This window comes from Dreissena polymorpha, chromosome 3 (assembly GCF_020536995.1).
Source record: "Dreissena polymorpha isolate Duluth1 chromosome 3, UMN_Dpol_1.0, whole genome shotgun sequence".
Lineage (NCBI taxonomy): Eukaryota > Metazoa > Mollusca > Bivalvia > Myida > Dreissenidae > Dreissena > Dreissena polymorpha.
In genome coordinates, this window is record NC_068357.1 from 14,005,868 (window position 1) to 14,024,351 (window position 18,484).

General features: G+C 36.3%; 1 protein-coding gene across 5 annotated transcripts in view; it reads right to left on the bottom strand.

Annotated features, from left to right (window-relative positions):
* Window positions 1–47: 47 nt before the first annotated feature.
* LOC127873039 (uncharacterized) overlaps window positions 48–18,484 on the bottom strand; it is an 87,764-nt gene continuing 69,327 nt past the window's right edge. For all 5 annotated transcript variants that reach the window (XM_052416598.1, XM_052416600.1, XM_052416597.1 and 2 more), the window contains 5 exons: window positions 15,113–15,192; window positions 14,622–14,821; window positions 13,191–13,350; window positions 2,592–2,754; window positions 48–2,318 (listed from right to left, as the gene is read on the bottom strand). In XM_052416598.1, the coding sequence (XP_052272558.1) occupies window positions 2,122–2,318; window positions 2,592–2,754; window positions 13,191–13,350; window positions 14,622–14,821; window positions 15,113–15,192 (800 nt within the window). In that variant the 3' untranslated portion in view covers window positions 48–2,121. The remainder of the gene's footprint in view (window positions 2,319–2,591; window positions 2,755–13,190; window positions 13,351–14,621; window positions 14,822–15,112; window positions 15,193–18,484) is intronic.

Below are 18,484 nucleotides of genomic sequence, written 5' to 3' on the forward strand. Positions count from 1 at the left end.
AATGAATATCCAATACAGTGTACAACTGAGGACTGATAGCAAAAGGGTTAAAAAATACTTGTTTTATTCTTATCAATTTTATAATAGTAACCGGTATGTAATCTGACAAGATAAACCAATTGCATGCTACGGAAATGTATTCTAAAAAGATCAATGTCTGATTCTGATAAATCTGTTTAAGTATGCACTTCATTTATTCTTATCTAAAATAACTCAGATTTCCTACTTTTAATTGGTTACTACACGTTTACAAACAATAAAACAATTCATTTGAACAACATTGACTTTCAATATCTGATTTGAAATTTAAAAAAATAATTCACAAAATGGCAACATTTCTTACATGAAAGCTTTATCAATTTTTTAAATTATGCATGATTGTATAACATTAACAGAGAAAAATACAATATAACAGAGATATTAATTCTCTAAAGATGAATATACAATAAAATGTAAGAGTTTATAAAACGAAAATACAAAAAATGAATAAAAAATATATCATGAGCAAAATGGCATTCAAATATTATAAATGATTGAATACTTAATTATTACTATTCAGTGCTCAAGCTAGACTTAAATGGAATGGAAAAACACATTCCCTTCTGCTGTTTCAGTTCCTCACAATGCCTTTTTTTATACCTTATCACAATATTATGCAACAAATTTTATTTGAAGTTTCAATGATTTTACAAAATGTTTACAGTGAAAGTAATTTTAAGAATTACAGAAACAATTTCATAAATGAAAGCAATATGAAATATATGTATGAAACGCTTGATATATTGAATATAATATGACAATAACAATAGATGTGTTTGTCAAAAACACAATGCACCCTTCTGCGCCGCTTTGAAACCATATCTTTGACTTTGAAGGATGACCTTGACCATTCACCACTCAAAATGTGTAGCTCAATGAATGAGATACACATGCATGCCAAATATCAAGTTGCTATCTTCAATAATGCAAAAGTTATGATCAATGTTAAAGTTTTCGGACGGACACACAGACTGACAGACAAACAGACTGACAGTTCAACTGCTATATGCCACCCTACAGGGGGCATAAAAAGAGGGATAATATTACAACCCACGTTATAATGCTATTTTGACAAAAAGCCTCCCTTTTCAAATCCTATAAACAGAAAAATATAAAATATTTTATTTTCTCTTTTTTAAGAAATTATTCTTATCCAACTGATCACAGGTATCTAACCACCTAAAATACTAAACGTGATATCACAGATCATCCAACATTCCCCTGACTAAAATCAGTACATTAACAACTATATACAACTTGCTTAGAAAAGATGGTTTATTGACTTGAGCTTTTCAAACACAGCCTCAGGACTGAAAAAAGGTAGGATTGTCATAGACGCAGATGCCCCTCAATATATGATTGGAATCACATGAAATTGTTCCCATATGGCAACAGTACGGAACAAGTCAAATTGACATTTAATGATACATGATAAAATTACTCACTGGACAAGATAGGACAGACCAATCAACATGTGAGACAAACAAACGTATCTACACGTACATATCTACAGACAAGTGCAATTCTAATAACTCACTCAATATGGGATCATTTAAGGGGCCTTTTCACATTTTGGGTAATTGACAAAATAAAAAATAAAATGTTTTAAATTGACAAATTTCGTTGTAGTGGTATTTGTGAGGAAACAGTAATACTGTAGATTTACCATGCTCTAAAATATCATTTTATGCATCTTTTGACAATTTAAAAACCTGAAAATTATAAAGCGATATAATGCGAAACAATTGAATAATTTGGAGAGTTCCGTTGTTGTCGATATATTTTGTGATACTACAAGGATTGCTTCTTTATAAGTATAAAATTCATCACTCTTTGTATGAGTACGGATGGCCGAGTGGTCTAAGCGATAGACTTTTACTCCAGGGGTCAGTGGTTCGAGCCCAGTTGAGGGTTGCTTTTTTTCTTTCTGTAATTGAATTCTTTTTTTTTTACTGGAGCTTTTAAGATCAAATGTTTACATTTATCAATATAAAGCATTTACTGACAAACTTCATTACATTCCAAAATCTGTGAAAAGGCCCCTTTAATGCAACAATTCACAAACAAACATGATATTCATATTCACTTCTTAAACAATGGCATCAAATGGTTTCTATCCTTGTTCCACAAAATATGGAGATCAAGAATGCCCAAGGTATTTGCTGTATCCTTCTCCAGCACCGGGCAATCTTCAGTATCTTCATGATGGTTGCTGTCTTCAAAGTGCTGGGTAATCTTGCACCCCAAGGCATGACTCAGGAACATGATATGTAACTGACCTGTGATGATAAAATGATCCTTTAGAATGAAAATTTATTTTGAATTTACTTTTTACTACACTTGATTCATGATACCTGCAACAAGCTTTTGAAACACAAAAAAAAGGGATGTATGTTTGAAAGATGTACAAAAAGTATATGTAGCGGTATATGTACTGTAGGTATAGTTATATACATGCATACATACCATAACGAGGTTCATAATTTTTTCTGTAACATTTATTCTTACAAACATACATGAATTACTAAAAAATTGAAATTTTCTATACATACAACTATCTCGAGTTAATTCACTTGTTTGGACAACTATTTCCTTGATGCCTTTTCGAAGGCTCACTTTCCAGTCTTCAATCTCATGAGGAGCTATATCAGCTTGGCCAAGTATTTGAAGAACACGCATCGGTGGGGAGTTCTCTTTTCCAGCAAAAGCCTCCATCTAAGGAAAAAACTCGCATATGAATTGAATTCAGAAATACAGTCTATCCCAAACAACAAAACCATTTTTTATTTGAGGAAAGTTGGTTTAAGTAATCAGACAAGAGTATCTCTTTAATGCTATAAAAACCAGATATGTGTCCATAATTTATGGCGATTTTTAAGAATTATTATTCCATTATCATTTTTGCCATTTAGACCTTTGAACTCTTGAATTCTTTTGCATGACACACCCTCCAATTACTGTGAACAAAATTAATGTACAGAGTCATTTTAAAATCTCACAATGAATGACATAGTTATGGCCTGGACAAGCTCATTTATGGCCATTTGCGACTTTTGAACTCAAAGTGTGACCTTGACCTTGGAGATATCGACGTAATTGTTTCGCATGACACACCGTTTGTGAAAAAATGTACTGAGTAATTTAAATGAATGACATAGTTATGGCCCAGAAAAGCTCATTTATGGTCATTTTTTGACCTTTGAACTCACAGTGTGACCTTGCATTGCAGATATCGAGGTAATTTTTTCACATGTCACACCGTACAATGATGGTGAACAAATGTGCCAAATGATTTTAAAATTTCACAATGAACGACATAGTTATGGCCTGGACAAGCTCATTTATGGCCATTTTTTAGCTTTGAACTCAAAGTGTGACCTTGACCTTGGAGATATCGACATAATTCTTTTGCATGACACACCGTCCAATGATGGTGAATAAATGTGCCAAATGATTTTAAAATCTCACCATGAATGACATATTTATAGTCTGGACATTTGTGATCTCACAATGAACGACATACATGTAGTTATGGCCTGGACAAGCTCATTTATGGCCATTTTTTAGCTTTGAACTCAAAGTGTGATCTTGACCTTGGAGATATTGACATAATTATTTGCATGACACACCGTCCAATGATGGTGAACAAATGTGCCAAATGACTTTAAAATCTCACAATGAATGACATATTTATGGTCTGGACAAGCTCATTTATGGCCATTTTTGACATTTAACTCTAATTGTGACCTTGACCTTGGAGATATTGACGTAATTCTTTTGCGCGACACACCGTCCAATGATGGTGAACAAATGTGCCAAATGATTTTAAAATCTGACAATGAATGCCATAGTTATTGCCTGGACAAGCTCATTTATGGCCATTTTTGACCTTTGAACTCAAAGTGTGACTTTGACCTTGGAGATATTGACATAATTCTTTCACACGACACACCATCCAATGATGGTGAACAAATGTGCCAAATGACACACAATAAACGACATAGTTATGGCCTGGACAAGCTTGTTCCACCCGCCTGCCAGCCTGCCGACATTCGCCAATTTTCCTTCGGAAAATCTGGTTAAAAACATCTCAACCTTGATCTGAAAGTAATGCTGGTAGACTAACACACCATAGATGAAGTAAATATCTGAAAAAAATCTGGAAAAGTGTTTTTGTAGTGAAAATCCAAGGCCCATCATTTTGCCAAAAATTAATGGACCAGAACGAAACTCTTATTTTGATCTGTAACTCATGCAGGTTGACTCAAAAACCTACAAGAGGGCCTGAAAGGCCCAAAGTCGCTCACCTGAGATTCAAAGGAACTGACCTGTTCTGTGCAGCCGAAGATGTCATTAAAAAAAAAGTTCTTACCAACTTTCATGACTAGTGTACACCCTGGCAGCCATGTTTTTTGAACAGACTGTTTTCATACACATCCAAGATAAGGAAAAATGCCCCGCCCACTGGTTACCATGTTTTTCAAGCAGCTGGAACCATTTTCAAACTTGTCCAAGATATCATTGGGACAAATCTTCTGACAAAGTTTCATGATGATCAGACAATAAATATGGCTTCTAGAGTGTTAACAAGGTTTTACTATAGCTATATAAGGAAAAATGCCTCGCCCCCTTAGCGGCCATGTTTTTCCACCAACCAGAATCATTTTTGAACTCATTTAAGATATCATTGGTACAAATCTTGTGACCAAGTTTCATGATGATCGGACAATAAATGTGGCCTCTAGAGTGTTAATAAGGTTTTACTAAAGCAATATATAGCCATATAAGGAAAAATGCCCCGTACCATAGTGGCCATGTTTTTACAGCAACCGAAGCCATTTTCCAACTCATCCAAGATATAATTGGGACAAATCTTCTGACCAAGTGTCATGAAGATCGGAAAATAAATGTGGCCTCTAGAGTGTTAACAAGGTTTTACTATAGCCATGTAAGGAAAAATGCCCCACCCCCAGGCGGCCATTTTTTCCACCAACAGACCTCATTTTTGAACTTGTCCAAGATATTATTGGGATGAATCTTCTTACCAAGTTTCATGGAGATCGGACAATAAATGTGGCCTCTAGAGTGTTAACAAGATTTTACTATAGCCATATAAGGAAAAATGCCCCGCCCCTTGACAGCCATGTTTTTCAAGCAATATTCTGACCAAATTTCATGAAGATTGGACAATAAATGTGACCTCTTGAGTGTTAACAAAGTTTTACTTAAGCCATATGGAGCCATATAAGGAAAAATGCCAGGCCCCCTTGGCGGCCATGTTTTTCCACCAACCGGAACCATTTTCGAACGCATCCAAGATATCATTAGGACAAATCTTATGACCAAGTTTCATGAAGATCGGAAAATAAATGTGGCCTCTAGATTGTTAACAATGTTTTACTAAATCCATATAAGGACAAATGCACAGCCCCCTGGCGGCCATGTTTTTCAACCAACTGGCATCATTTTTGAACTCGTCCAAGATATTATTGGGATGAATCTTCTGACCAAGTTTCAAGAAGATCGGACATTAAATGTGGCCTCTAGAGGATTAACAACATTTTACTATAGCCATATATAGCCATATTAGGAAAAATGCCCCGCCCCTTGGCAATCATGTTTTCAAGCAAACGTTACCATTTTTGAACTCATCCAAGATATCATTAAGACCAATCTTCTGACCAAATTTCATGAAGATTGGACAATAAATGTGGCTTCTTGAGTGTTCACAAGGTTACTATAGCCATATATAGCCATATAAGAAAAAATGCCCCGCCACTTGGCAGCCATGTTTTTCAAGCAAACGTTACCATTTTCGAACTCATCCAAGATATCATACAGACCAATCTTCTGACCAAATTTAATGAAGATTAGACAATAAATGTGGCCTTTAGAGTGTTAACAAGGTTTTACTAAAGCCATATAAGGAAAACTGCCCCGCCCCCTGGCGGCCATGTTTTTTCACCGATCTGGACTATTTTCAAACTCGTCCTAGATATCAATGAAACCAATGTTTTGATCAAGTTTCATGATGATTGGGCAAAAATTGTGACTTCTAGAGTGTTCACAAGGTTTCTCTATAGCCATAAAAGGAATACTGCCCCGCCCCCTGGCAGCCCTGTTTTTCAACAGACCGGAACCATTTTTGAACTCAACGACCATATCATTTAGACAAACATTTTGACAAAGTAACATGAAGATTGGGCATCAAATGCGACTTCTACAGTGTTCACAAGGTTTTTTTTTTTTTGACCTAGTGACCTAGTTTTTAACCCAGCATGACCCAGTTTCGAACTACTGTCGAAATATCAAAGGGACAAATGTTCTGACCAAATTTCATGAAGATCAGACAATAAATGTGGCCTCTAGAGTGTTCACAAGGCAAAATGTTGACGACGGACGACGCATGACGGACAAAAGGCGATCACAAAAGCTCAGGTGAGCTATTAAAAGGAAACCTCTTGAGGGGCATAAATTTGGACAAAATTATACGATGGATGGTTTAGCAACTTAAAAATTTCAAAAGGCCATAACTCACAAAATAAATCATCTAACCAGAACCCACAAATAACATGCGCATCTCCTCAAGGTAGTTAAGCTTCCCATAAAGCTTCATTGAATTCCAGTCAGTAGTTGGGGAGAAATAGCCCGGACAAGAATTGCACTATATGTACTGTTTATAGAAAATTTCAACGGGCAATAACTCTGTGAAAAATCATCCGACCATAACCGGCTGATAATATGCACATCTCCTGTTGGTAGTGTAGGTTCCCATAAAGTTTCATTGAATTCCCGTAATAAGTTGCTGAGAAATAGCTCGCACAAAAATGGCACTATATGTACAATGGAAAATTTCAAAGGGCCATAACTCTGTAAAAAAATCATCCAACGAGAACCAGCTGATAATATGCACATCTCCTCTTGGTAGTGAAGCTTCCCATAAAGTTTTATTGAATTCCAGTCATTAGTTGCTGAGAAATATCCCGGACAAGAATTGCACTATATGTAAAATGGAAAATTTCAAAGGGCCATAACTCTGTAAAAAAATCATCCAACGAGAACCAGCTGATAATATGCACATCTCCTCTTGTTAGTGAAGCTTCCCATAAAGTTTCATTGAATTCCAGTCATTAGTTGCTGAGAAATAGCCCGGACAAGAATTGCACTATATGTACAGTTAATGGAAATTTTCAAAGGGCCATAACTCTGTGAAAAATAATCCGACCAGAACCCGCTGATAATATGCACATCTCCTCATAATAGTGAAGCTTCCCATAAAGTTTCATTGAATTCTGGTCATTAGTTGCTAAGAAATAGCCCGGACAAGAATAATTGCACTATATGTACAATAAATGGAAAATTTCAAAGGGCCATGTCTCTGTGTAAAATCATCCGACCAGAACCCGCTGATAATATGCACATCTCCTCTTGGTAGTGAAGCTTCCCATAAAGTTTCATTGAATTCCGGTCATTATTTTCTGAGAAATAGCCCGGACAAAAATTGTGCACGGACGGACACACAGACACACGGACAGACTATAAAAAAAGGGGAAATAAATATTTATTTTTGTTATTTTTTTTTGGGGGGGGGGATGGTTTGGGTGGAGTCCATTGTGGTATGTCAGGTAAGTGTTGCTTTGTCAAAGTATGAATCAAATCATAAATAAAGAAGTTATGGCAATTAAATCAAAATTTATTAAATTGACCTTGAGAGTCAAGGTCATTCAAAGGTCAAGGTCAAATTCAACTTGCCAGGTACAGTACCCTCATGATAGTAAGAAAGTATTTTAAGTTTGAGAGCATTAGTCTTGATACATTAGAAGTAAAGTGGATCTTAACACAAAATTTAACAAAATATTCAAAGTTACTAAGACAACAAAGGGCCATATTTCCGTTAAAATGCCAACCAGAGTTATGCAACTTGCCCTGTACAGTCCCCTTACGATAGTTAGCGAGTTTTCTAAGTCTGAAAGCAATAGCTATGATACATTAGGAGTAAAATGGACCAAAACACAAAACTTAACCATATGTTCAATTATCTAAGTATAAAAGGGGCCATAATTCAGTCAAAATGCCAGTCAGAGTTACATAACTTTGCATGCACAGTCCCCTTATGATAGTTAGTAAGTGTTGCAAGTATGAAAGCAATAGCTTTGATACTTTAGGAATAAAGTGAACCTAAACACAAAACTTAACAAAAATTACATTTTATAAGTATAAAAAGGGAACATAATTCTTACAAAATGCTTGATACAGTTGTCTGCTCTTGTTCATAGATTGGGCTCATGTTCGCAAAGAAGTATGCAAAATATAAAAGCAATTTGACAAGGTACATAGATAATATTTGAGGTGGTACACAAACTTTAACATAGATTTACCAATAATATGCATATTCTAAGTGGATAAAGGGCCATAATTCTTACAAAATGCTTGTTACAGTTGTCTGCTCTTGTTTGGGGTCATGTTGGTTAAGAAGAATGCAAAATATGAAAGCAATATGTCAAGGAAAATAGAAAATATTTGAGGTGGTACGCAAACTTTAACATTCCAACGCACATGCTCACGCTAACGCCAACGCCGGGGTGAGTAGGATAGCTCCACTATATATATTTCATATATAATAGTCGAGCTAAAAATTCCAATTAAGCACCAATGCTTATTTCTGTTGGAAGAAGGAGAAGATCTAGAAAATAGTGACAATAGATAACTGAACCTGAAGCACTGTATCTTATGCAGAAATGTAAAGCCTTTACAACAAATTCTCATTTCACCCTTCATGAAAAGCTCTGAAACTTTTAGCTTTGCTTTACTGGTTGGTGAGTATTTTCCATTATAAACATGGTTTTCAATAATGTTTGAAGTCATCAATTTAAATTAACAATAAGCATCCTGGGTTTTGTATCTGTATGTGAATGTAAACAAAACACATATCAAGTATCAAAATAATTTTGTATTTTTTTAACTTAATGTTAATTCCCTTTCTGGGGGATCAATACTACTTTCTAAATAATGCAAAAATTAACAGGATAACACAATTCTAAAAGCAAACAAGAGGGCCAAGATGGCCCTAGTTTGCTCACCTGAGAGGAGTCATTTCATTCAATCTTTACCAAATGTCAAACTTTACCTAGATTTTGTCCAGACAAACATCCTGGTCAAGTTTCATCATTATTGAACCAAAACTCTGGCGCATGGAGTGTTTTTATTTTTGTAAGATTTGACCTGGTTACCTATATATTTTGAGTTGACCCCCCTAACAAAACATCAAACTTTGCTTACAAAAATAAATATGACCAAGATTCATAAAATCTGAAACAAAATTGTGACCTCTAGTGTTTACAAGGATTTTGTATAATATAATGAAAATTTGGACAATCTAAGGGCAATAATAATGGCATTTTTTTATGTGATTTTGCTCATTATCAAACTTGACTGAGATCTTTCAGCAACTTTGATAAAAAATGCTTAAGAAATGTGAATGCCAGAGTGTTTACAAACCAAATGTGGATGGACGGACGGCGGACAAAGACCAATACAAAACCTCACCTGAGCAATCAGGTGAGCTAAAAAGTGTGTTTCACCGATCTGAGCCATTTTTCAAATTGTCCGAGAAATCAATAAAACCAATGTATTGACTAAGTTTCACAATGATTAGGCAAAAAATGTGACTTCTTAAGTGTTCGATCACAAGGTTTCTCTCTAGTTACATAAGGAAAACTGCCCCACCCCCCTGGCGGCCATGTTTTTTGACTGATCGGGACCATTTGCGAACTCATCTGAATATATATAAAACCAATCTTTTCACCAAGTTTCATGGTGATTGGGCAAATAATGTGACTTCTAGAGTGTTCACAAGCTTTTTTTATTATATAAATATAAGAAAACTGCCCCCCCCCCCTGGCAGCCATGTTATTCAACTGACAGGAACCATTTTCAAACTCAACTCTTGTATCAAGAAAACAAATGTTCTGACCAAATTTCATGAAAATTGGGCCAAAAATGTGACTTCTAGAGTGTTCACATGTTTTCACTATGTACATATAGAGAAAAATGCCCCGCCCACTGGCAGCCAAGTTTTTTCACTGATCTGGACCATTTTTGAACTCGTCCGAGATATCAATAAAACCAATGTTTTGACCAACTTTCATGATGATTGGGCAAAAATTGTGACTTCTAGAGTGTTTACAAGGTTTCTCTATAGCCAAATAAGGAAAACTGCCCCGCCCACTGGGGGCCATGTTTTTCAACGGCGTAACCACTTTTGAACTCAACCAACATATCATTAAGGCAAACATTTTGACCAAATTTCATGAAAATTGGGTCAAACATGTGACTTCTAGAGTGTTCACATGTTTTCACTATATACATATAGAGAAAATGCTCTGCCCACTGGCAGCCATGTTTTTTCACTGATCTGGACCATTTTCAAACTCGTCCGAGATATCAATAAAACCAATGTTTTGACCAACTTTCATGATGATTGGGCAAAAATTGTGACTTCTAGAGTGTTTACAAGGTTTCTCTATAGCCAAATAAGGAAAACTGCCCAGCCCACTGGCGGCCATGTTTTTAAACGTACCAGAACCACTTTTGAACTCAACCAACATATCATTAAGGCAAACATTTTGACCAAATTTAATGAAAATTGGGTCAAAAATGTGACTTTTAGAGGGTTCACATGTTTTCACAATGTACATATAGAGAAAAATGCCCCGCCCACTGGCAGCCATGTTTTTTCACTGATCTGGACCATTTTCAAACTCGTCCGATATATCAATAAAACCAATGTTTTGACCAACTTTGATGATGATTGGGCAAAAATTGTGACTTCTAGAGTGTTTACGAGGTTTCTCTATAGATGGTCCAGGCAGAGGTACGTCTAGCCGAAGAAGAAGATCGAGGCATAAGGGCAGTGGCAATGGGGTGCCAGGGTGCTTGGACAAAGTGGCAGACTACAGGAAAGAAGATGACATGGGCGGATATCTGGCGTAGCGAACCTCTGCGCATCAGTTCCCTGCTCAGGTCAGTCTACGACCTGCTACCTTCACCAGCAAACCTGCACAGATGGGGAAAACGTGATGACCCAACCTGCCAACTTTGCGGAAAGATAGGCACGCTAGAACATACACTATCCTCTTGCCAGACAGCCCTTACACAAGGAAGATACAGGTGGAGACACGACAAGGTCCTCCAAGAACTGGCAGACATAGTGGAAAAGGAGAGGCGAAAGAAGAGGACTGTGAAAGAGACCAGGAAGATGCAGTTTGTAAAGGAAGGGGAAACCATCAAGAACCGGCAGGCGCAAGCAGCATCGATCCTAGATCGTGCGCAGACATGGGAGATGGTTGTTGACCTGAAACGCAGGCTGGTTTTCCCAAGTGTAGTCCAGACAACACAACGCCCCGACATGGTGATCTGGTCGGCAAAGGACAAGTGTCTGGTGATGGTTGAACTTACAGTTCCTTGGGAGTCGCGATGTGATGAGGCGATGGAGAGGAAAACAGCAAAATATGCTGATCTGCAGAGGGAATGCAAGGAGAAGGGGTGGCACACGTGGCTATTCCCAGTGGAGGTCCGCGTCCGAGGCTTTCCGTCAAAGTCTCTCTGGCGACTTTTCACTGCACTTGGCCTGACAGGAAGAGACAGAAAGCGAGCGATCAACAAACTTGGGGATGCAGCGGAGAGAGCATCGAGATGGCTTTGGCTGAGGAGAGAAGACAGGAGCTGGCAGCCGTCTACTGACACGTAGGGGATTGATCAATCCCTGCGGACCCACCACCAGGAGAATGTATCGAGATTAATGGGTCGAAACATTCAGTGATCGGTGGCTCTCGACTGAGGATGTCAGTAGTCCAGCAGTTTAACGACTGTTTACATCTCATAGCCAAATAAGGAAAACTGCCCCGCCCACTGGCGGCCATGTTTTTCAACGGACCGGAACCACTTTTGAACTCAACCAACACATAATTAAGGCAAACATTTTGACAAAGTTACATGAAGATTAGGCATGGAATGTGACTTGTACAGTGTTTACAAGGTTTTTCTTTTTTTTTTACCAAGTGACCTAGTTTTTGACCCAACATGACCCAGTTTCGAACTCGATTGAGATATCATTGGGACAAATCTTCTTACCAAGTTTCATGAAGATCGGACAATAAATGTGGCCTCTAGAGTGTTTACGAACAAATGTTAACGGACGGATGGACGGACGATGGACAAAAACCATTCACAAAAGCTCACCTAAGCAATCAGGTAAGCTAATAAGAAATAAAAAATAAAAAAAATGTTCGAAAAAAAAATAAAAAAATGTTTAACAAAAATTTAAATTCTGTCTGGAAAACACTCGCCAACTGGTACTCCATAACTACTGTAGACAGACTTGTATTTACATTGTCCTCCTCTATTGACCAAATTGAAAGATTTAGAAAATAATTGGTGTAAGTGTGACCTTAAACTTTGAACCATGACACAATTGTCAACTTGGGATCTCAAAACAAAGAACAATATACAAAACAAGAGCACCGCATAACGGGTGACAACGCTCCGCTGCGGGTGCAGTTTTAAACAAGGCTATTGTCAAGCAATATGGTCCCCTACCGGCTCCACCATTGTCAAAAATTCCACCATTTTCAGAATATTGTTTTTTGGTTGCCATAGCAACCACAATTTTTTACGTAGGAAAAAAAATGAAATTACGTGCACAATATCCATATTGCCATCTATCCATGTTGCAAGTTTCATGAAAAAATATTAAGAACTTTTAAAGTTATCGCAGGATCCAGAACGTGTGACAGACAGACTCACAGACAGACAGAAAGACGGACACACAGAGCGCAAACCATAAGTCCCCTCTGGTGAAACCGGTAGGGGACAAAAAATGAGAGCTAATCAGATTTTTTTTGGGGGGGTCACAGTCACCTTAACCTTCGACCTAGTGACCCAAAAATGGGTGTGGTGTGTAGAACACATCAAGGTGCATCTATATATGAAGTTTCAAAGTTGTAGGTGGAAGCACTTTGATTTTAGAGCCAATGTTAAGGTTTTAGCACGGCGGACAATGGACGCCGGACGACAAGCTGGCTATGACAATACCTCGGGTTTTCTCGGAAAACAGCAGAGCTTATAACAAATGACTAGCAAAAAGCTTCCACCTGTTTAACATAATAATTGAACCACTCTACAGCATGCAGGGTGCTGCACAAACGTAGACGATTCTGCAGGCGTTCATCACCACAAAGTAGCTTGCTTATGCTTTGGTACATGCAGGAGTTGTTCTTCCCAGAAGAATTGCCGCGAATGAAATTCTTACCACTGAAATAGTACATAAGAGGTTTGAACAGACCATTTTTTATTTTTTTTGGAAAGGTATGTCAAATGGTCCAATTTCCAGTTATCGCAGGATCCAGAAAAGTGTGACAGACAGACTCACAGAGGCACAGAGCGCAAACCATAAGTCCCCTCCAGTTTCACCGGTAGGGGACTAATTATATACATTAACCTTGAGAACCAATCTACCAAATGAAGTTCCCCAAAAAATACTTCCGAGTACATCATGATACATAATTGTGCTCATTTTATAAGATTTATTTTTCATTTACAGCTATGCATTTTCAAAAAATAATTGCACTTATACAGGCCTTTTTCTGCCTATCTCACGGGTCCGATAGTCGGACCCATTTCCAATGCCAAATATGCATATTTTTTCCCAATTCTCAAAAACATATCCCAATATCCGACCGAAATGACCTAAGCGGAAAAATGAGTTTACCGGTAGGTACTGTTTTTTAAATAAGCGTGTGCCGTGTTTTAGAGTGCCAATGGGAAAACCCCTTTAAAACGCCATCGTATCAAGTGTTCCATAATGCAATTTTAGTGACCTTGACACTTCAGATAAATGGCGACCGGTTGTGTTTATGCAATTCTTAAGACACATTTTCAGTCAGAATTTGTTTTACAAATATTGAAGTGCTGGATTATTCAGAATTATCAGGTAATGTACCCGGTATACAACAAGTGATAATCATGTGTACGTATTAATTATTGTAAATTGGTTGAGTATTGATATCGATGGTCTGAGGTAGAGAAATGCGGACTGGTTTCACTTTCAACGTTACTGTGTTTAAAAAAATAGTTGCCTTCAGACATTTGGCAACTTGAATTTGAATTATAATATGTTGGACACAGGTTCTTCGACTGTGAAAACAGAATATTCATAAAAAAATCCAAAATGATATATCGAGCTATGTATTTTATTTGAACTTCAAGCATAACATTAACAAAGTCTGTATTTTTAGCCTACACATACTTACATACTTACGCTAGCAGCGGACAAGTACTGTTGCATGGTAAAAACATTTTAATTTTTAATACTTTTCTTAGCATTTTAGGGCAATATGTATATATGAAAACATTAGATTTAATAAGAAAAATTAAGAAAAATAATTTCCCCAATAATGCGTTTGTTATGAAAATTCTTCCCAATTTGAAAGAATTCCTGTCTACCCAATTTTGCTAGGTACTTTTTCCCAAAATAGACATAAAAAGGCCCTGTTATAATGATAAGGTTCTAGAATCACACCTACCAGTTTTTGCATGTGAAGTCATTTTGGAATATTTCAGGTGTCTTTATCTCCCTTTCAGGGAATTTAAACATAAGATATAATTTCACTTTCTCTTTCTCTGTCATTTTGTCCAGAATGGATTCAATTGTAGCTAAGTTAGAATCATTTGAGTCTTTGAAAGAATGTAGAACTCCATTCAGAAAGTTTTCTGCAAATTTTTCCTGAAATAAAAACAAGAATAATGGCAGATGTTTGGAATAAATGCTTTATCTAAACATGTGATGGAATTAAAAAAATCCTGTATATTTGCCACTATCCGCTTAACAATCATCATTTTTTGCCATTACTATTACATAGTGTCAATCAGGTTTATAACATTTTTGTGTTTGCTATAAAAGCAATGCCACTGCATTCAGAACCTTATTAAATGAATAAACAATTTTAATAACTGAAATCCACATGAAACTGTTTGTTATTTGTTGTGTCTTCTATTTTCGAATTTGAGCAATTACCTTTTCATCATCTGAAATAACTCCATCATCACAATCAGTCTCTGGTTCCTCAGTTAGACCAACAGGTTTGAGTCCATTATCTGTAAGAGAAATAACTCTTACAAATATTGTTTGTGTAATATGCCTATTTTTCTAACTTTGCCATAAATATGTACTGTACACAGCAAAAGACAACAGCCATGTAGTCAATTTGACTGAAAGATTCAGACCATAACAGAGTTTATACTTATTAGGCAAATCATTAAAGCATTTTCTTTTTGATTTATACACAGAAATCTCATCTATAACTCAATTATTTTTTATTTTTTTCTCTATATGAGTTTATAAAGTCTTAAAAATAATAATTAACTAGACTTTTGTCACAAAAGTATCGAAAATCCACATTTTTCTGCTTTGATATTTCCTTAAAATAAGATAAGACGCTCTGTTTACCAGCCTCTTTACGCCAGTTGTTATTTTAAAGATTTCCATGATGTAAGCGATTCTCGTGCAGTAATCAATGGAGTGTGCTGACTGCCGCAAAATGGCATGTTATGGTTGTAATTGCGATTATTTGTGGTGCTGTTACAAGTAAATTGAAATGGTCATCAGTTTTATGGCTTCAGAGAAGAGAAAACCTTCAAATATACCGACTTTGCGCTTAAATGCGAAGTGTTTGTCACAGTATGCGAAGCAGATTAAAGGCTGTTACGTTTAGAAGATTGGTAACCAAAATGGTAAGTATTGATATTTTTTAGCACAATTGGTGTGAGTTAAGGCAATAATTAAACATTTTACATTGATTGGTGCTATATAACATGACATAAAATTTTTTGTTCCACTTGTCAAAATGGCAAATTTAGAGTTTATAACTCCTAATTAAAGCGAACTTTAGAATCAGATGATGTTGAGACTCCCCCAAAAATTCAAAAAACCTCTCACCAGCTTACAAAATGTTTGAAATCAGAATTTCCATTTCTTAAATATGATTCAAACACATAATCTATGCTGTGTGAACTCTTTATTGCATCAAAACTTAACAATTCATTTACTACAGGGTATACTGTTATGAGAACATAGATTATTGTTCAGCAGATGAAAACCAAAGGTGAGATTTACTGTACTAAAGCATCCAAACTCAAGCAACCTATTCAGGCTTCTATGGTTGTGCCAATAAACAAGAGTTATAACTGCTTAAATGCCCTTTTTCAAAAATAAACTTGTTATATGTGCTGTTAGTAAATAAACAGTAAATTAATGTAATTAAATACACTTATTAAACATACTGTAAAATGTTATGTTTTTCTTTGTATTATTATAACATCTTCACTGTCCCAATATGTGGCCCCAGTTTGGTGACAACTTTTTGAATAAGGCGAAAGTAAGTGGCTACAACTTTTTAAAGCCCAGAGGGAACCCTGCAGTTACATAAAAAGTACTTAAGCACATAACTAAATTAATCAAAATACTTGTAACAAAAAGCATGTTTCTTGGAATTAGGTGAAACAGCTTTAACAAAAAGGTGCAAGAAATGTGTATTGTAATGGTAAGTTTGTGAATGCGGTGTGGGCAACATGATTAGGTAACAAAAAATTGTTTGACAGCTGACATTTTCTTCTATGAATATACTTTTCAGAAAGGTGAATAAAGCATTTGTGCATCCAAATGGATTAAGAACCAAAACATTTTGAGCGTCCAACTTAAGATTGTATGCCTATGGGACACACAAATTAATTTAAAGACCTATGATATGCCATAGCAACATTAAATTGAATAAATAAGGTGTGCTTTGTGAGGTAAAAAGGTGATCAAAGAAACAGCTTGATCTGTGGTGGAGATTTGTTTTACCTTTAAATGATGACCTCGATTTTGAGCAAGTGTGATTGACTCATGACTTCTTCGAATTGTCTGAACGACATTTACTTTTTTTTAAATTTTTCAATGGTTATAGGAGATAAGAAGCATATACATCATATATATCACCCAAAAGAGCTGAATTGTTCTAAGCAGCCTATGCAATGTTTCCCTAATCATTTTCTAACTGAGATTTTACTAAAACTTATTTTTAAAGCAAGTTTCATACTGACAGGGCCCAAGATAAGACTTCTAGAGTGTTCACAGGCGCTCACCATAGCAATATAAGGAATACTGCCCCAACCCAGCAGCAATGTTTATCAATAGACCAGAACAATTTTTGAACTTTGCCAATACATTATTAGATTAAAACTTTTAACTAAGTTTCATGAGGAATTAGACCAAATATTTTACTTCTACAGCATTACTAAGTTTTTGCATTAGCTTCACAAAAACAAGAGGGCCTCAAAGGCCCAAAGTCACTCACCTGAGATAACAAGATATTATTGGGACAAATCTTCTGACCAAGTTTTATGAAGATTGGAAAATAAATGTGGCCTCTAGAGTGGTAACAAGGTTTTACTATAGCCATATAAGGAAAAATGCCCCGGCCCCTGGCAGCCATGTTTTTCAACCAACCGGCATCATTTTTGAACTTGTCCAAGATATTATTGGGATGAATCTTCTGACCAAGTTTCATGAAGATAGGACAGTTAATGTGGCCTCTAGAGTGTTAACAAGATTTTACAAAAGCCATATTATTAAGGAAAAATGCCCCGCCCCTTGTTTTTCAAGCAAACATAATTATTTTCAAACTCATTCAAGATATCAATGAGACCAATCTTCTGGCCAACTTTCATGAAGATTGGACAATAAATGTGACCTCCAAAGTGTTAACAAGGTTTTACTAAAGCCATATAATAGCCATATAAGGAAAAATGCCCGGCCCCTGGTGGTCATGTTTTAAAAGCAACCAAAACCATTTTTGAACTCATCCAAGATTTCATTGGGACAAATCTTCTGACCAAGTTTCATGATGATCGGAAAATAAATGTGAACTCTAGAGTGTTAACAAGGTTTTACTAAAGCCATATAAGGAAAAATGCCCCACCTTGTGGTGGCTATGTTTTTCAACCAACCGGCATCATTTTTTAATTCGTCCATGACATTATTGGGATGAATCTTCTGACGGCATTTAATGAAGATCAGACAATAAATGTGGCCTCTTGAGATTTAACAAGATTTTACTATAGCCATATATAGCTATATAAGGAAAAATGCCCCGCCCCTTGGCAGACATGTTTTTCAAGCAAACGTAACCATTTTTGAACTCATCGAAGATATCAAAAAGACAAATCTTCTGACCATATTTCATGAAGATTGGACAATAAATGTGGCCTCTAGAGTGTTAACAAGGTTTTACAAAAGCCATATATTGCCATATAAGGAAAAATGCCCCGCCCCCTGGTGGCCATGTTTTGAAAGAAACCAAAACCATTTTCAAGCTCATCCAAGATATCATTGGGACAAATCTTCTGA